This window comes from Staurois parvus, unplaced genomic scaffold, assembly GCF_062004578.1.
Source record: "Staurois parvus isolate SC_StPar_1 unplaced genomic scaffold, SC_StPar_1.0 ptg000426l, whole genome shotgun sequence".
NCBI classification, from domain to species: domain Eukaryota; kingdom Metazoa; phylum Chordata; class Amphibia; order Anura; family Ranidae; genus Staurois; species Staurois parvus.
In genome coordinates, this window is record NW_028318222.1 from 3,731,904 (window position 1) to 3,753,057 (window position 21,154).

The 21,154-nt window shown below is 42.1% G+C and overlaps 1 protein-coding gene across 2 annotated transcripts in view; it reads left to right on the top strand.

The window, feature by feature from the left end:
• Positions 1-21,154, top strand: part of BRF1 (BRF1 general transcription factor IIIB subunit) — a 507,447-nt gene that overhangs the window by 217,465 nt on the left and 268,828 nt on the right. For both annotated transcript variants that reach the window (XM_089687515.1, XM_089687516.1), the window contains one exon: positions 11,349-11,421. In XM_089687515.1, the coding sequence (XP_089543641.1) occupies positions 11,349-11,421 (73 nt within the window). The remainder of the gene's footprint in view (positions 1-11,348; positions 11,422-21,154) is intronic.

The window sequence follows — 21,154 nt, forward strand, 5'->3', positions numbered from 1 at the left end:
ACAGCGACAGTGAGGAACTACTTGAATTAAGTGATAGCGACTCGTGGCGATTTGTCTTCAGACACCGAAAGTGAAGACAGCAGCGAATCTGAGATTGACGTGAATGATCTGCACACGTGGTGCACTATTGATTGCGATGCACCAGTGATGTCTACTAGACTCTTGTTTAACCTCCTTAGCGGTTTTCCCGAGTGTAGCTCGGGGTAGAATTTCTATACCACAAGCGGTAACCCCGAGCTACACTCGGGCTTACCATGCAGCGCTGCTCTGGGGGTCCCTGCAGCACTTACCTTGTCCTTCGCTCCCGCGATGTGTCCCCTGCAGCGTCCCCGGCCATCTCCTCCGGCCGATGCCGGCATCCGGCTTCTGTGTTCCAGTCCCCGTGACGTCGGGACGTACGGGCGCCGGCGGCGGCGGGAAATTTAAAAAATGTCTTTTTTTTTTTTCAATTTTAAATAGTAAAACATTGCTGTTTCATCCCATTTCACATACATTTTGTCCCAAGTGCTTTGTCCTGTGCCCTGCCTGCATTTTGTCTGTTCTTTCTGCCTGGAAACTTAGAAAAGTTCATGGCGTCCAAAAAGCGTCCCTTTACGTCAAAAGCGGTTTTAGACCGGCTAGAGAACAGCGATAGTAAATCAGAACCACTTGCAGAATTGAGTGATGATTTGTGGGGAAATTTTCCTAAAAATTACAGCCTATAATAAAAAACTATTTCCATGCAAAAAAATGGTACCGCTTTCAGCACAAAAAATCGGAAGGAATCATACCGCTAGGGAGGTTAAACAGAATTACAGGCCTACAATAAAAAAACAACATATTTCCATTGAAAACAATGTACCGCTTTGAGCACAGAAATACTGACATAATCATACCGCTAGGGAGGTTAAGGTTGCCTGCCCCTGCTATAAAGTGTCACTTGAGTGTCTGTATCTGCTGACATCATATGGTGGCATCGAATCGCAGTCTCTGGGCTTTTTGATGTCTACACAAGGGAAGCTTTTAGAGGTAAATAACATGGCTAAGTAAAATTCATTACTCTTATAGGAAGATTGTTGTTGAAATAAATGGTTTGGTGACATGGTCTCCTAAGTCCCTGCTCCAAACAAATGTTTTGGGGTTTTTGTTTTTTTTTTCCAGTTCTGTACTATGTGTGTGTGTAGGGGGTGTTGGAAACTGGGTGGGTTTGTTCTCACTTCCTGTGCAGTCACTGTCACAAAAAGTAAAAAGAATTCCCCCCTATGGAGACACAAATAGCAGAAAATCAAAATCACTTTCTAGTTGAGTGGCAAAGGTCTAGCATCTGTCAGATTGTATTATGGTCTGCAAAGCCTTTGAGGAGCTAATTCTTCACATCCTATCACGATAAAACCTAATGTGATGTCACCAGGGCGAGAAAAGTGTGAAAAGAAATATCCTAAGAGCCCATTTACAGTTCTGCATTCAAGGCCAGTAAAGGTACACATGGTAGCCATTGTTGTCACTGGTGCCGGTGTAGCGGCAAGATGAGTATCCCCATGAAGATGTGTCTTCCTGACGCATCTGCGCATGTCATGGTTTCAGAGACGGTCAAGCGATCACAGAGCTACTGCATCCGACCTCTCCTTTCCATGATGCTTCTATCCATGTTGCGGGAGCGTCGGCTATTGATCCGCGGGATCAGCTTCAGCGGTGCAGCCTAAAAGGGGTTAACTGTGCTATGGATGGTGATCGGCAATCGGCTACTTCTGCTGAAAACCATGACATGCGCAGATGCGTCAGGGGGACATATCTTCATGGGGATACTCATCTTGCCGCTACACCAGTTGACATCTGTGTGTTGCAATGATGAGCATTGACTGTTTTTCAGTATCAACATGCGTTGTAGAGCCTATTGATGACAATGGCAGTGCATGGAAATGCGTGATTGTTAATAACAGGTGTGATAAACCTGAACACGTGTAGAGAGGAGTCCGTCGAGGTTGGAGTTGGACTTTAATGCACTCCATGGATCAGTCTTTCTCAACCTTTTCAGCACAGAGGAACACTTGAGATAAATTCCGAATCTCAGGGAACCCCCACTAATGATTACTATATCTACAACTCATGATACATCAGTGTGACAGTCAGTGGGAAGAATGCTCCTTACACTTGTAGTCATTGGGAAGAATTCCCCCTTACAGATAGATAAAAAGATCATTTACAGTCATGGCCAAAAATATTGGCACCCCTGCATTTCTGTCAGATAATGCACCACTTCGCTCAGAATTATAAATGTTTAGGCATTCTCATGTTTATTTCTTTTGTTTGTATTAGTATGACACAAAAAAATAGAGAAGCAAAAAGCCAAATCTGACATTCCACGCAAAACCCCAAAAATGGGCTGGACAAAATTATTGGCACCCTCAATTTAATATTTGGTAGCACACCCCTTGGAAAAAATTAACTGAAATCAATAGCTTCCTGTAACCATCAATGAGTTTCTTATACCTCTCTACTGGAATTTTGGACCACCAACTGCTCCAGGTCTCTCAGTTTGGAAGGGGTCCTTTTCCTAACTGCTGTTTTGAGATCTCTCCACGGGTGCTCTATGGGATTGAGATCTGGACTCATTGCTGGCCAGTTCAGTACTTTTTGAAAACCTTTTCTGGGTGCTTTTTGACATGTGCTTTGGGTCATTGTCCTGCTGTAAGACGCAACTCTCTGACGGAGAGCCAACTTTCTGACACTGGACCCTACATTGCATACCAGAAATCTTTGGTAGTTTTCAGATTGTATAATCCCATGCACACGGTCAAGACATCCTGTGCTTGAAGCAGCAAAGCAACACCAAAACATCAGTGACCCTCCACAATGTTTGACTGTAGGGACTGTATTCTTTTCTTTAACTGCCTCCCGCCTGCCATATAAGGTAATGACGGGTGCAAGGCGGTCCTCTCGTTCTCGGAGGACGTCATATGACGTCCTCCCACTCGAACCGCGAATGTGCGGCTCCGGGAGCGCGCAGTGCGGCGATCGGTGGTGCGCTGTGTCCCTTGGACAAGCGGATCACTGATCAACGGAAAGAGCCGAAGATGTCGGCTTGGTCATGGGATCAGCTGTGTCCAATCACAGATGATCACATGTAAATAGGGAAATGCCGGTTATCGGCATTTCTCTCCTCACGAGCTGCCACGCTGACAGAGGAGAGCCGGTAATCGGCATTCCTCGGAAGGGACATGTACACTGATCATCAGGGCACTGATGATCAGTGTAGCCCCAACAGTGCCACCTGTCATTGCCCATCAATGCCACCTGCCAGTGCCCATCAGTGCCGCATATCCGTGCCTACCAGTGCACATCAATGCCACATATCAGTGCCCATCTGAGCTGCCTTTCAGTGTCACCTATTGTTGTGGTGGTTTATGTAAGGATATATATTATTTATAAAGGGCGTGTCCCTTTCCCTTAGATGAAATATTACAGTGCCTCCAGCCGTTAAAATACGGCAAATATTTAGTAAACCAATAATTTGGACACTTTGATAATTTGATCACCACTTATTATTATACCTTGAATTCTTTTAGCCAATATGATTTCGTACCATACACACAAAATTTGCCTTATAATAGATAAATATAACAATTTATTTATGTACAAAAATTATATATACATTAACACAAAACGCAAAAGACTGGTGATAAATGAATATTGGTACACACAATCAAAAATATATCCTACCAATGTAAGACACACTAATAATGTCTCTAACTAATTCCATCAATCACAAATTTTAAATGATATGAGATTATTAAATTTATTAATAATTAATAATTTCGAATATCTCAAAGGTTATATTCTCGCACACCGTGGCCATAGGATTGCAAGAAGTAAGCCCTTGATATGTGATACTCTGGTTATTAATATTCAATAAATTATGAAATATGGAAAAATTTATAATATGGCAATAAACAATTTTTTTAACAGTAACACAGTATCTGACTACAGATATCTAACTACCCAATATTGTTGTAATACACTAAGGTAATTTTATGATTCTACACAACAGAGAAAGTAATTAATACAAAATCAAATAAACATCTCACCACACCCGGACGTCAGACTAGGCAACTCTCCCGTGGTTTTAGCTGGCAGTGGAACGCCTTTAGACTGATATATAGGCAAGTGATAGATTCAATAGGGGAGAATGTAGGAAGTTATAAGTTTAGAGGTTTAAAGTTTTAGGAAGTTTGAAAAGATGGAAGAGTAGTTATTCAGCAGAGATCTTCTTCAGATGTCAGGTCTTTCCATGAGGTCTTTATGAGGGTTCCTCCTTTTTTCTTAAAGCACATGGGCTTTTATATCCACTAGTCCATTGTTCTAAGATACCTTCCCACCAGGCTTCCTGATTGGCTAGTTGAGAAATGTGTGTACATAAGCTATTTCTCACCTGCCCGCCAGGTGGCGGTCATGTATCACAGAACAATGTGAGCATTTGAGATGACTCATACCTTGGGTGGAATCTTCAGGTAATTTCAGGAATAAAATATACGGCTCTTTCCAGATATAGCAGTGATACCTATATTATTCTAAATAGGGACCATGGAATATAGGTGTATATTCGGTTATTCCTCCTTGAAGTACCATCCTGTTTGTTTCCTGATAAGACATGTAACTAATGCTAGTTTATAATACATCTTACTTCCCATCATCTCAATACTCAAGTTAGTGATATATAGTTCCCATTGCTGAGTATTTAGTGGTGTTTAAAGTCTATGACATCTTATTTATAATCTGTTTTTGTAATACATTTTTGTAATGATATACAGTGAACTTTTAGACTTAAATGTCCTGAATTTCAACCCTTTGTTTCAGAATCAACATTTTTCTCTGTGTAGGGAAAAAACTCTCTATTTGCATGGCCCTTGTATTGGGCTCATGGTAAACAATTGTTAATGCTTTCACCCTTGGTGAACAATAGTATATGGTAATAGTTTCAGAGGTCTGTTGGTTCATCACACTCTACAAGGTTTGGGTAAGCTCTCAGACAATCAGTTTGGTTCCTCTATTGTCCTGTCCAGACCTTGTATATGTTTACCTGCTTATTGAAGTCTGAATAATGGTGTTTGATCACCTGTAGAACTTTAAAATAGTATTGTCTCTAGGAGGAAAGAAAAACAATCCCTTCACCCATTCTCTCCAGTTCTTTAACTAGAATTCTTGGTGGTTCAACCAAGACAAAATTAACTCTTAACATTCGGCTATGCTGAGCTGTTTGCCATATACTATTATGTCTTGATAAAAGTCACATTTTTGAGACATGATTCAAAAGCCCACAACACTATCAGTGCCGCCTATCTGTGCTGCCTATCAGTGCCATATATGAGTGCTGCCTTTCAGTGCTTATCAGTGTTGCCTGTCAATGCCCATCAGTGTCACCTACTAGTGCCACCTGTCAATGCCTATCAGTGCCCATCTCTGCAGCCTCATTAGTGCACATCAGTGAAGGAGAAAAATCACTCATTCGGAATTTTATAACAAAAACTAAGAAAAAAACTTTATTTTTTTTAAATTTTCAGTTTGTTTTTGGTTTAACAAAAAATAAAAAACCCAAAAGAAATCTCTATCTGTCTCAAAAAATGATAAAAATGTCATATGGGTACAGTGTTGCATGACCGCGCAATTGTCATTCAAAGTGTGACAGCGCTGAAAACTGACCTGGGCAGGAAGGGGGTATAAGTGCCCAGTAGGTAAGTGGTTAAAGGCCTCATTTCTTTTTCTGAAAACAGTAGAATGATGGGCTTTACCAAAAAGCTGTCATTTTTGTTTCGTCTGTCCATAGCATATTCACTCAAAAGGATTTTGGCTTCCTCAGATTTTTGGCAAACTCCAATCTGGCTTTCTCATGTTTTTGTGTCATTAGCGGGGTCCTTCTGGGTCTCCTACCATAGCGCCCCTTTTCACTCAGATGGCGATGTATACTCTGAGCTGCCAGTTGTACCCTGTGTCTGAAGGTCAGCTAGAATTTGTCTGGAAGTTGATTGAGATTCTTTATCCATCATTTGAACAATTCTTTGTTGTGATCTTTGATTATTTTCTCTCTTTTGTCTATGTCCAGGGAGATTAGCTACAGTGCCATGGGCTGTAAACTTCTTGACAATGTTGCGCACAGTAAACACAGGAAGATTAACATCTCAGGAGATGGACTTGTAACCTTGAGATTGTCTATGCTTTTCTGCAATTTTTGTTCTCCAATCCTCAGACAATTCTTTGCTTCTCTTTCTCTTCTCCATGCTCCATGTGGCACACAGAGACACACAACAGAAAGGTTGAGTCAAATTTTCACCATTTTAACTTGTTGCCGGAGTGATTTCTATATTGTCAGCACCTGTTAATTGATACAGGTGAGTTTAATTACAAATTACAGGAGCATCACAAACTTGCAATGCAATTATGTCTTACAATTTTGAGGGTGCCAATAATTTTGTCCAGTCCATTTTTGAGGTTTTGCGTGGAATGTGTCAGATTTGGCTCTTTGTTTCTCCACTTTTTTGTGTTATACCAGTGCAAACAAAAGAAATAAACATGAGAATGCCAAAACATTTGTTATTGCAACAATTTTCTGGGCAAAGTGGTGCATTATCTGACAGAAATGCAGGGGTGCCAATATTTTTGGCCAGGACTGTATATCAGTGGGAATTTATCTGAGAGGCAGAAATTTGCTCATTGTCCGAGGCAATCGCTATCAACCTCTGGAGAATCCCTGGGGTTCCATGGAGCCCTGCCATAGACTAAAATGAATGAAGATGTAAACCTTGTACATGTCCAGCTGGGTATTACTTGCCAATGCCGGTATGAGTGTAAAATGGGTGATAAGTGTGCTGATTCCAGCAGGATTCTGGTGCTTATACTAATACAGAATATTGTCCTATTCTGTGTCCTGTGTGAGTACGTGGATTCGTTCATATCCATCTTTAGAAGGTCAAAAGATATTAAGTATACTATATGCATTCATATTTCCATTCGATGTTCACTATTTAACATATATCTGTGCTGCAAACAATGATTTTTTGTATTTGAGAACATTTTCCTTTGCAGGTGAAAATTGTTTTCATTGCCCTGTTTTTCTTCTGGGTCGTTCTTTTGTTTCTGATCATGCGTGGCCTTGGTCACTCGGTTTTTACATTTTTTTAATTATAATTTTTTTCAATTTATTATAAGTACTTATATAGCGCCATCAGTTTGTGGAGCTCTTTACATATATATTGTACATTCACATCAGTCCCTAACCCTCGAGGTGTACAATATAAGGTCCCTAACTTACATTCATACATACTAGGGCCAATTTTAGACCCTAACTCACACTCATACATACACATACTAGGGCCAATTTAGACAGGATCCAATTAACCTACCAGCACGTCTTTAGAGTGTGGGAGGAATCCAGAGTACCTGGAGGAAACTTGCACAGGGAGAACATGTAAACATGCAGGTGGTACTGTGGTTGGGATTCAAACTCTATTTTTTTTTTTTTATGGATGAATATTATACTAATTAAACAAAAATTTGTTTTGTTATCTTATGAGAGCAGTTTTGGAACATGTACCGTTTGGATATTTCTGTCTGAACTGCCGTGATGGGCTCTTGGAAGCTGTGTGCTAATGAATAGATTTTCGAACGATCGTTGCGAATGCAGTTCTTTTCATTCGATTTTCTAATTGTGTGTACCAGGCATAGCTCTCGCTGTACATGAAAGCTCGGATTCTTTTTAGTTATGTTTCTTCCTCATGTGGGTAATCCTTATTTATTGACATGTGTTTGATGAGAACTGCCTTTATTGGTCAACGGCTAATCAGATTATAACATCCCCAGCTGCTGTTTTCTAGTGCAGATTTGACATTGCCTTGATGCTCCGATTCAGCATGGCTACAGTGCTTTACTCCTACATGAGGCAGATATTCGACTCATCCTGGCATTTCTAGTGCTGGTAACTACTCCCTATAAAGGTCCCTTTCAGTCCTCTGTCATTGTAATATTATGGAGGAAGCAGAGAATGAGAGTGATGCTCAGTGACAGGGGATACAGGGAGCATTTAACCCCCCGCAAGAGCATCTCACTACTGGCATCCCTGAGAAAATCCAGAAGCCAGCAAAAACACTAACCCATCATAATCCTCTCATAGATGAATATTGGTTTTGGCTGAAATGAATTTGTGATGTAACAGATTTTCAGCATTGAAAAAAGATGTGATACACTTTGTTACTTTGGAATAGGTTATCAGGATGACAGCCCTGGGGCCTGTAAGGCTACGTTCACACTAGCGTTGTGTGCAGGTGACAGAAAGGCGTTTGGGAAGAGTTTTTACCGCTTCCCAAACGCCTCGGACAATTCTGCACATTGCAGCACATGGTGCTGTTCTAACGGGAGCGTTCGCGGCGCGGCAAAACGGACACCTCTGGTCGAGTCAGGAGGCGTTGAAGCCTCCTATTCTAGTCTATGGTGCCGCTCCGCAAATGCCCGGCCAGCGTTTGTGGGGCGGTAACACCATTCAAACTTCATTATAGGCGTTTGTAGGGCGTTTTTAACGCTCGGCAAACGCCTAGCAAACGCCGCTGAACCGCACATGCGGCGTTTGCAGAGCGTTTAAAACCGCTCCGCAAATGCCGGACCAACGCTTGCCAAACGCTATAGGGGCGTTTGGCAAGAGTTGATAAAACAGTCAAGTGTGAACGAGGCCTAACATTAAAGTGGTTCCAAATTTATAAATACAGAATCATTTTTCTGTCTCCTTAAGGTGTCCCTATGGGCTTTTTGATAGCACTGTTGCATTTACTGGTTGATCCCGCCAGCTCCCATCTTCTTGGTAGTAAACTGACCACGCTGGATAAATGGGGCTTTCAGAGTGCTATAATGTCTGACCCTCCGGAAGAAACACACAAAAACTATATATAAAAAAATCATAAATTTTATTACAAAGTCGCGTGTTTAAAATGGCAGGTTAAACAACCCCCAAAGGGTAAAAAACATGTCTGGGGGAGCTTATTATAGTACATAGTCCCCTGCCGACTGATTCGGCATAGCATGAGCCTACTTTATTATACACACCCTGTACTCTTTCCTTTTTGAAGGTTTTTTTTTTCCTTTTTTATTATATACATATACAAACGATCTACTGCTTACACAGCATATTTGTTCCAGTCGCACTATTCCCTGGAGAATAGGATACCTACCTCCTAGAGGATGACTATTGAGGACTTTCAGAGTTCAGAGCGCATATGTTGAATTGAGTTTCTATATGTAACAGGTCATCCATGCCCATACGACTCATCTGAATTATTCTCCTGGATATTGATGTTTACGCTATGCTATACCTAAGATCTGTACTCTTAATATTGACACTGTTGGAATGCTTTATTTCTTCTCAATAAAAATATTATGGGAAAAAAATTATAGTACATAGGCAGCAGATCCCATACACCTCCCCTAAGATGCAAGAGCGCTCTTGTATAAATTACACTCTACCATACTATATTGATAGAAGTATAATATAGGCAGGTGCAATATCCCAACACGTTTTGAAAGTTGAGCTGCTTCAGGGGTTCTGGGGGTGCAGAACTATGTATATCATCCAAAGCATGATGATTATTGCATGTACGGGCGAAGCCCCACTGGGAACGAACACAGAGGAGGGAATGACAAGGAACCAGACAGGGGAGCCTCCCAGCAATACTAGTTAAAGTCCACAAAAGTGATCTAAGGGCAGGACACAGACCACACCATCCAGGATATTATGTATCACATGAAAGAATACATAAAATTTGTAGTTGATATTTACGTTCAACCCCTTGAACTAAAGCTGAAAGTCTGCACTTCAAATTCATTTGGATTGTTTGGTTTTAATTTATTCTGGTGGCACACAGAGCCAAAAGTCTGAAAATTGTGCCTGTATCCAGATATATATGGACCTAAGTGTATATTCGGGATGTGGTGCTGGAGGTGATCCCTTATACCTATTTGTTATAAACTGACAATGCTAAACATGGCAGCCGACCCATACTAGCGGGGTCCATTTATGTTCCCTGTTATTTCGCTGTTAGATGCAGGCACACTGTGCAAGAAAGTGAGAGTTTCCTGCACCGCGTACAAAACGGTCTGTATCTGTGATCTGCAGCATTTGTAAATGTAAAGTAGACAGCAAACAGTGCATTTGCCTGCACCAGATCGCATGGTGCCAAAGTACCTTGAGATCTGGTTGCAGTGTGTCTTTAAGAGTAGTGCATGGACTACTCTTGGTGTGATGCAGTACGATTTCAGCCCATCCAAATCATTGGGCTGAAAACACACTGCGCTCAAATCGCACATGTCACTTGTATGGGTAAACACAACGCAAAAGCGCTTTCCTTGTACCCAGAGAGTGCAAGTGCTGCGTACAGGCGCCAATACAAGTGAATGATTGTACTCATCTAAACGCCGACTGCTTCTGCACTTGCATTTCTCCATGCATGCGTTTGGGGAATATATTGTATACATATGCATAGGTAAACCCCATTGCACAAGTGATCAGTGTTTACATGAAAAGGCAGCGAACAGCCATTCACTTGTATTGGAGGCTGTATGTGGCTCTTGGCTAAATGCCAAGGATTTTATGCTTGAGGGATTTCGGCTAATAGACGTCCATGTGCATGAGGCCTTACAGCACTTTCATACAACGTGTTGAAATAGCCATTTTTTTGGATTTATTCATTTTTTTATTTGAGAGGCTCCCTTTAAAGTGTTGCTAAACCCACAACAGTAAAATCAGTCTGTATATGCAGTAAAGCATGCTTGTTATACTCACTGTGCAACCTAAGGGGTTAATCCTCTGCATTGTGTAAAAAGGATGTTTGATCCTGCCTTCTCTGATCCTATCCTTCTACTGTCCCCAATCCATGTCCTGATAGAACAGAGCCTTGGGGGCAAGCATAACATGCTTAGTTTGGTGTGTACTGCCAGATAGTTTTCTTTCCTTTTTTTTGTTGTTGTTGTGAGAGTGCATATGAGCAGCACAGGGCCAATCAGCACTGTCCAGACAGAGGGTCAAAGGTTATGCAGCCTCATAGGACAGGGGAGAATGGAAACTCCTCCTACAAGCTGTAACTAGTGCTCTGCTGGACACTGATAGAAGTCACAAGACTGCTCTAACTGCTGATGAGAAAAGGTATTTAGCAGTTTATATTTACTAAAATAATTGCATTTCCATATTGTATGTACTGTGGGAGACCAGATATAGTGAATGCAGGGTCCTGGGTTTTGTAACACTTTAAAAGTGCTTTAACATAAAGCATTTCTTTTGATTCTGTAAGATTCTCTGTCTCTCCAGTTGTATAATGATGTTTCTTTTATTCTGGCAGGTGAACGTGTATGTCCTGGGGAAAACCTTTCTGCTGCTGGCCAGAGAGCTCTGCATTAATGCTCCAGCTATAGGTAACATTAGAACTTCACTTCAGTTGTTCTCAGTACAGTCTTATGTAGATGAAGCAATTACACAAAGGAAAATAGTTCCTCTCTCAAGCAACCCTTTCTGGTTGGATGATCATTGCGTCTTATTTCCCAGCATGCATTGCCAGTACATTGGGAGTAAATGTGCAGTAGCTGCAATGCAGCCATTTGTTGGCTGAAGTGTTAATGAGAAGACAATTTATTCCTTTACTGAGATTAAAGTGCTTTAGTAATATTACATGCTTCTGGGGAACTGATATTGGACAGTTTCATAAATACCAATTTGGACTACAGTATGCTGCCTCCAGGTTGTGTAGGTGACAGGAACACTTTGTTTTTGCTTTAGAAAACATTTTTTTACAGCTAAAGAATTAAAGGCCAAGTTCATGTACATAATGAATCCCATAATCAGAATCTGTTCTGAGCCAGTTAGGTTAGCGAAAAATGACAGGTTCACTTTGGGGCAGTTATGATAGAGTAGTTACCTTCCAGGTGCTCCCATGATGGCCCATTTGCACATTGTGCATGCCTGAAAAATTTTAATTGCAACACAACATTGGAGTGGTGCCTACAAAAGATAAGGACCCTTCTCCCACTCCTGTGTTTTTAAGTGAGGGTAGGTTTAACCGCTTGCCCGCCACCCTATAGCAGATGCACTGCTACAGGGCATCACAATTGCGCAAAATTACACACATATATGTCTCTGTGATTTTGCATTTCTGGGTAGGGGAGTGCACGCCACCCTACCTGCACCGCTATTGGCTACTGGGGATTTCAGTCACTGGTACTCTGATCGTGGGCAAAGCTGACGGGAGAGCTTAGTGTGTAAACAACAAGCAAAGACATGTAACAGAATACATTTTGGCCTAAATTTATGAAGAAATTTTATTTTTTTAAATTTTTTCTTGACTATGTAATATAGCAAAAAGTCAAAAATATGGTTTTGTTTTTTTTTTTCAAAATTGTTGGTTTTTTTTGTTTATAGTGCAAAATATAAAAAACGCAGAGGCAATCAAATACCACTGAAGGAAAGCTCTATTTGTGGGAAAAGAATGACATCAATTTTATTTATGTACAGCATTGCATGACCGCAAAATTGTCAGTTAAAGTAATGCAGCGCCAAATCGTAAGAAATTGCCTGGTCAGGAAGCGGGGTAAATTCTCTGGAGGGCAAGTGGTTAATGTAAGGCATTCTGCACTTTGCAATGTTTTTGCTGTTTGAAATATTGAGCCGGCCATAATATGGATTGAAATTTGTCCAGTTCAGCAGGGGCCAGCCGATTTTTCTATCCATATATGAGCACCCTGGTTGTACACACATTAATCTATTGATTGACTTGTGTACAACAAGCCTGTTGGGCTTTTCCTGAACGATTAGTCTGTTGGCTAAAGCCTGCAATACTCATCATTGTGTTCTCCATACAGGGAAGGCTCCCCACCGGCAGAACACAATAGCACTGCAGGAGGGATTCCTTCATCAACACTGAGTGTGTTGGTGGGGAATCAAGCAATTTTCTTTTTTCCACTTGTGGTGGAAGGAAAGAATATTGCGTAATCTGTTGCCTGCCTTAGTGTAGTTATATTCCCTGTATTGTGTGTTTGACTTACCCTGTCATAGCTCACATATTTTGGCTGCAGTTTGCAGTGTCATGACTGATCGATTCTGCTATGACTATATATTCATACACCTAGCTTGTCCCTATACGATGAAGAGACAGGCAATTCTTGTTCTGGGTCACAGAGTGTCCTATCCATGCTTTGTGATTTCCAATGCATTTTATGACAAATGTGGGAGTGCTAATGTGATGAATACACATGTATTCCATTCCTTACTCTGTTTGCTTGTGTCTGTTTCAGATCTAATTACTATGCAGCTATTACCTGCAGAACACTAGACTGAGAGACTCAAAGATTGTGGGATATGTAATTTCTTCACAGGAAATGTTCGTTCTCAGACTATACAGACAGAGGCAATGCCATTAACATTACCACGTTGCATGAACACAAACTGCTGAGAATTTGAAGGTTTACTATACTATAGGCTGTGCTTATAGACCAACAGATGACACCGTCAGCTATATGATCAATACACATCTTATGCAGGTGCAAAACACCTGTGAAGGCAGGAAGGTTTATACTGCGTTTTAAAGTAAACTTTTCTAATAGAAATATTAGATATAGAGAGCATGGGTGTGTGTGTGTGTATATATACAATGCTCAGCATAAATGAGCACATCCCTTTTGAAAAGTAAGATTTTAATCAATATCTCAATGAACACAAGAAAAATTGCCAAAATTTTGACAGAACTGACTTTTATAGAACATTTGTTTAGCTCATTACATGAAAGCAAGGTTAATAATATAACTTTGATTACAAAATCTTCAGTTTTAGTCAATTTAGTTGATGCTAAAATGAATACACCCCACAACCAAAACTACTCCATGTAATATTTTGTATGATATCCATAGTTGTAAGAACGGGATCAAGTCTTCTAGGCATGGAATGAACAAGATGGCAACATATTGCAACATCTATCTTTTTCCATTCTTCAAGAACAACCTCTTTTAGAGCCTGGATCCTGGATGGACAGTGATGCTCCACGTGTTTCTTCAGAATTCCCCATAGGTGTTCGATTGGGTTCAGATCAGGAGACATACTTGGCCACTGAATCACTTTCACCCTGTTGTTCTTCAGAAATGCAACAGTGGCCTTAGATGTGTGTTTTGGATCCTTGTCATGTTGGAAAAGTGCACGACGACCAAGGACACGGAGTGATGGTAGCATCTTCTCTTTCAATATAGAGCAGTACATCTGTGAATTCATGATACCATCAATGAAATGCAGCTCCTCGACACCAGCAGCATTCATGCAGCCCTACAGAAGGACACTGCCACCAACATGCTTCACTGTAGGCACCATGCATTTTTCTTTGTACTCCTCACCTTTGCGATGTCATACAATTTTGAAGCCATCAGTTCCACAAACATTTATCTTGATCTCATCACTCCAGAGTACAGAATCCCAGTAGTCGTCTTCTTTTTCAGCATGGGCCCTAGCAAATTCTACCGTTTTTTTTTGTATGGGGTTTAGGAGAGGCTTCCTTCATGGACAACACCATGCATGCCATTCCTCTGCAGTGTGTGCCATATTGTGTCATGGGAAACAATCACCCCAGTTTGGCTTTCTACTTCTTTAGCTAACTGCAGTGAACTTGTGTGGTGATTTTCTTCAACCCTTCTCATCAGAAGACACTTCTGTTGAAGTGTTAACAGCTGTGAATGGCCTGGACGTCTCTGTGAGATGGTTGCAGTTCCATCTTTGTTAAATTTTTGTATCGCTTTTGCTACAGTATTCTGACTAATAAGTAATGATTTGCTGATCTTGTAGCCTTCACCATTCTTGTGTAAAGAAACTATTTTCTTTCTCAGGCCTTGTGACGTTTCTCTCCCATGTGGTGCCATTGCTGACAGCGTGAAATGGGAGGGGTTTTCTCTGTTAAGTAACTCCCTTTTATAATCCATGGTCTGCTGGACACCTGTTCAATGAATAATTAGACTCACCTGTAGTTGAATTCTTGTTAGTTAGAATCTTGTTATCTAAAATTTAGCTTTGCTCCTAAGACTTTCATTGGGGTGTATTCATTTTTGCAACATGGTCTTGAATGAATTTGTTAGGAAAAATACTTCTTTGTGTGTGAAAATTAACAAATCTTGTTTGCAATCGATAACCTGCATTTGTTGGAGTATTTTGTAGTATAGTGTCCCATAGGAAATGTTGATTCTGAAAGGAAAGTAAAGTTTTTCTGACAAATCTGGGTGTACTCATTTATGCTGAGCTGTGTGTGTGTGTGTGTATAAAATATATTTGACTGCTATTGTAGTCACTGCCCTGGAAAGAGTACACAAATTGGGAAAGGAAAAGTCTGTATACTTGTTCTTGGTTACTAACTCAAAGTATTGGACCAAGAGACTTTGCATGACAGCGAATTTATTTTGCAGAATTAGAAGTCAGCAATGGCAGCTCCATATTCACTCAAGAATAGTTTCCTTTAAGGGTTGGCTTAAGGTTAGGGGTCATTTGCTTCAGCCCCATGCCAAAAAATAACCAATATACAGTATATCCACTGGGCAAAGAGAAAGTAGGGACTGAGGTCTGTTTTTATATTGCAAAACTTTCATAGAGCCCAAATATGAGATTGTTTTATAAATCGTACCCTTGAAAGTGGTCATTCATTTTACTCTAAAAACCTTTTGGAAACTCGATTGTGTACGATTTTTCACAGACATTGAGGCATATTTATTAAACCGTGAATGTAATATTCACCAAACGTTTACTGGTGGTAAATCATTCACTCATTTAAAATACACACCCACCAGGCAGGTTCACATGCAGTGAATGTCAGTTTCTCTGCTCTATGAAAATACCCCTTTTTCTCTGTTCACACCATCCAGATGCAATGGAGCACGTTGCCTGTAAGGCAGCCCATTCATTTCAATGGGCTGCTCTATGCACAGAAAACACACAAAGGTAGTCCCTGAACGGAACGCATGGTGATGTGGCACCATGTGCTTTGGCACGTATGAAAATGCATGTTAGCAGATGCATGGCACCGGCACATGTCTGCTTCTTGTATTGAATTGTATTGTCTCCCTTTATATTGTAAAGTGCTGTGCAAACTGTTGGCGCTATATAAATCCTGTATAATAATAATAATAATAAAGGGCAGCACATTTCTGTGTGTGTCGGGAAAGCATGCGATTTTGTGCACCTTCCTGACACAGAGTGTAATTGTGTCCATATGAGCTGTGCTATCCATCTTCACACCTGTGCAGTAGTAAAGGTAATTTTTATTTTTATTTATTTTTTTTTTAAGCTCACACTAGCCCTTCTTTCAGTTGAGTTCTGGGAAAATGTTAGTCCATGATAGATGTATTTATTTCTTTACACACAAGAAGATTTAAACACTTAAAGCTGTCCATACATGGCTTGAATTGCAGCGGATTCCAGGTGATTTAGCCAAAATATGAGCCTGAGTGGCCTGTCGGCATCACCCAACTCAACTAACTTCAAATGGAAAAAAATCAAAGAAACTGAATAGAAAATTGTCAAACAGTGACTGCATCCATCCATTCAATTGTAGTGATTATTCATGTATTCAGACATCCATGGACGCTGCAGCTGTCTGAATGCAAAAACCAGAAGTGCCGATTCCTCCATCCATGCTGTGTAGCACAGATGAAGACATCTATTTGATTTCTGTTGTTTAGCCCATGGGGCTGACCAAGAGAAATCTGTATGTATGGCTATGGCTAGTTGTGAGCTATACATGGACTGGAATTTGGCTGGTGCAGCAGGGACTGGCCAAATTTTGATCCATGTATGGGGACAGTAGTTATTGATCTACTGATCAACTTCTGTACAATCAGCCTGTTGGATAAATGCCATTCGATCAGTGCTGCAGACTGTAGCCGGCACTACTGGTCAGTGTATTGTGATGGCGGGGATGTCTCCCTGCTGTCAGAATACAATAGTTCATTGGGAGGATTCCTTAACCTCCATTATAATATAAAAGTGGAAAGAGCACCCGACATACTGGAAAGCCGCAGTTGTACTGCTCTGCACCTGCAGTGCAGGTAAACCGCAGCATATCAGTGTGAAAACACCCTTATAGGGGCTCACAACAGTAAGGGCTCATTTACATTTGCAGTTTGGGGGATAGTAAAATCCCATAGTTGAGACATGTTCAGCCACTGTTGTAGCATCAGGGGTCACAGTGGCGATCCCACCCCATGCTCCAGGGGTCCCATGCGGTTTTCCTGCCATATTTTGCCTTTTACACCTGAACAGGAGGGGCCGCATATACAGGAACCGATTCTCTCCATTTTCTACCTGTAACCCTCCCAGAAAGCCGGTTTTGACTTTCCCTCCTGTCGGCATTCAGCAGCTGTAGGAGGAAAATGTTCATTATGCTGTTCAAAATAAGAAATTCAAAGTTCTGAACCATTTCATTTCATTGTGGCCCTCCACGAGTTACCAAATCGCTTAAGTGGCCCTCACTCTTCAGCAGGTTAAGCACTCCTGATCGATGGGCTGCTTTAGTTTTCCACAATGAATTTACTACACTAGTACATTGTAGATAGACCTCCTTTAATTCCTTGAAAATTACGAACTGGAGAGCTGAGCCACCTCTAAGGGAAAGTTGTCACTGTAATGGTTACTGACTGTTCTGTGGGAGTCTGGGGGGGGGCCTGGATGTTTCTGTTTGTTGTGTTTTGTAAACAAACATTGGCCTAACATGTGACTGGCAGCTTCTGTAGAACTAATTAGACCACACACATCTTCTTTACACCCTGGGAATACTAGAAGCTCCGCACACATGCTGTTACAGTCTTACTGTACTCTTAAGCTGGCCACATATGGCTTAAAGCGGAATTCCAGTGAAAATAAAAAATAAATAAAAGTCAGGAGCTGACCTGTCCCTCGATCCTGCGGTGTTCCCCTCGCAGCCCATTTCACCGGCCGCTTTGTGTTACTGGCGCAGGCATCTTCAGTGTGAGCACCCGGCTGTGACAGCTTGCGGCCCACTGCACATGCGGGAGTAGTGCTGCCCTTTGTGAATGGTCCTGTAGTCTTCTGCGACTTGTCACGTGTCCAAGAAGACTACAGGGAGGGAGGATCACGTAGGCGATTGCAGTGGAAGTGAGAGCGGGTAACTGTCAATTTCAGGTGACATTCCCATCCTTAACGGGGAGCAGGGGACGAGTCCTTAAAGAGGAATTTCCCCTTTTGGGTGGAGTTCCGCTTTAAGCACGGATTGAGCAAATTTTGGTCCATGTGTACTGTAAGGGCCAGCTACTGTTGAATGGTCCTGCTGGAAGACCAGTGGTCGATTGGTGCATTCAGCCAATGGGCCACATCGCTGATCAGTGTATTCTTAAGGAGGGGGGAGAGTATTTAATGCAGGGGTGCTCAACTTGTGACCTGCGGGTCACAGGTTGAGCACAGGGCCTCATCCTCAGACCAGGAAAGCTCTTGCATGGGGTTGGCAATCTGTTGATCGTGATCTGGGCTTGCCAACTCATCATCCCAGTGCATCAGAGTGCATTGAGCTGGAAGCAGGAGCTGCCTAATCTGATGCTTCCTCTGTAGCGCAGCAGAATGCAGGAATTTTGGTGCACTTTTAGAAGGTGCACTACATCCGCAACAAATAGAAGTCTAAGGCAAAGCACAGCTAATGTGCAGGAGAGCCGCAGGTGCACTGTGCTGTGGGTAAACCACCGCAGCACACGAGTGTAAAAGCAGCATTATAGGGGGCTCAGGACAGTAAGGGCTCATTTACATTTGCAGTTTGGGGGGTGGTTCATCCACAACAACTGGTGTAGCGTCAGGTCACAATGGCTACCCTGCCCGTTGCTCCAGGGGGGTCTATGCGACCACTCTAACACATTCTGTTTTACACTTGGACAGAAGGGACAGTGGGTGCAACATATACAGGAAGCGATGCTCTCCATTTTCCTCCTGCAACCACTGAAAGCCAGCTTTTCCTCCTCTCCCTCCTGTTGGCATTCAGTGGCTGCAGGAGGAAAATGTTCATTATGCTATTCAAAATTAAAAATGTTTAAATTATGAACCTTTTAATTACATTGTGACCCGCCACTGGTTACCAAATCACTTAAAGTGGAGTTCCACTCACCCTGTCAAAAAATAGGTCAGCAGCTACAAAAAACTGTAGCTGCTGATTTTTAAAAAAACAGCCACTTACCTGTCCCTCGGTCCCGCAGTGTGTCCCCCGCAGCCCGTTTCACCGGCCATCCTATATTCCAGGAGGCCAGCATCTTCAGTGTGGGCACCTGGCTGTGACAGCTTGCGGCTTCACAGCCGGGTGCCCACTACACATGCGCAAGAAGCGCTGCACATCACGAATGGTCCTGTAGTCTTCTAGGACCTGGCATGTGCCCCAAAAGACTACAGGGAGGGAGGACATCTTCCTCTTCCAGTCGCCTAGGCGATCGGACCGGAAGTGGGAGTGGGTACCTGTCAAATTCGGGTATCCGCGCCCCCCAAAGGTGGGAGCAGTCCTTAAAGCGGAACTTCCCCTTTTGGGTGGAGCTCCGCTTTAAGCCCTTGCTCTTCAAAAGTTTGAGCACGTCTGATCTAATGTTTAAAGGAATAATTTAGAATCATATTTATTTTTGATTTCAAGTATTTATAGCACCTATGATTTACACAGCCTTTCCATATTGTACATTTAGATCAGTCCATCATACCCTCAAGGAGCTTACAATCTAAAGTTCCTATCTGACATACATACATACACATACTAGGGCCAATTTAGACAGGAGCCAGTTAACCTCCCACTACTTTGGAGTGTGAATTGAATCCTTCATACACCTGTTCACATCATTACACCCCTCCTATTCATGGCTGATGATGCACTTGTAAACTCTATCCTCGCTTGTCCTGTATGCCTCTGTGATCAAGCTGGGGGGTGGGGTGAAATGCATCAAAGGGCGTGGCTGAGAATGACAGCTGAGGCCGTTCCATCAATATGGGACTTCAGGGATGGGGTCGAGCGGTGTCTACCTTTCTCACCCCATACAGCGTCTGGAACGATCAGAAAACGCTGCTCCCATCTCCTTTGTTGGCGGAACAGCGCCGCAAGCTTTCACTTACAGGAAGCCTGTGCAATCACAAAAAGAACATTCAAACTCCATGCATATAGAAAACTGTTGACATTTGACGAACAAATGGTTAATTATAAAAACGAAAGCAGCCAGAATCTGGAGCCGCTCTTCATGGCAATTAATCAGCTTCTACCTTCAGCTTGTTCTGTTCAGCTTTGAAAATCAAAACTACGTCTTTTGGAACTTTACTCAGGGCTAAAGTATATAGTCTAGACTGCATGGGTGCTCCACCCCACAGGGGGAAACGAGGACTTTGTATTTGAGGACTATGGTGCTATTATCTCCTCTCCCCTTGTTGTTATTATTATACAGTATTTATATAGCGCCAGAGGTTTGCTCAGCGCTTTACATGAGACAGTACACGAGAAAGTACAGTAGCAATACAATACACGAGGGGTTCGAGGGCCCTGCTCCTTGGAACTTACAATCTAGGAGGGAGGGGAGAGTGGTACAGGAGGAGATAGCTGTGCGGGATGGAGTGGTGGGAAGAGCAGAGGAGATCAGCAATTAGGTGAGGGCTGGGTATGCTTCTCTGAAGAGATGGGTTTTCAGGGTGCGCCTAAAGGTGAGGAGGGAAGGTGACAGTCTGATGGATTGGGGTAGTGAGTTCCAGAGGATGGGGGAAGCCCTGAAGATGTTCTGGTGATGGGCATGGGACGAGAAGACCAGGGAACTGGAAAGTAGGAGGTCTTGTGAGGAGCGGAGAGTGCGTTTTGGGTGTTAGATGGATATCAGGTCGGTGATGTAGTTTGGGGCAGTGTTATGAACAGCTTTGTACGTCAATGTTAATATTTGAATTTTATGCATTGGGCAATCGGAAGCCAGTGGAGGGATTGTCATCCCTCATGTCCTCATTTTTTATGTCATTTCCTTATGGTCACCTATGTATAAATCTTGCTTATGTAGACATTTCATTTTGATTCATACTTTGGTACAGCTGTACTGTTCTATTATTTCAAATGTAATAAGATTGAAAATTAAACTAAAAGCTGATTGGTTGCTTTGCACAGCTGCGCCAGATTCTTTGTGCTTC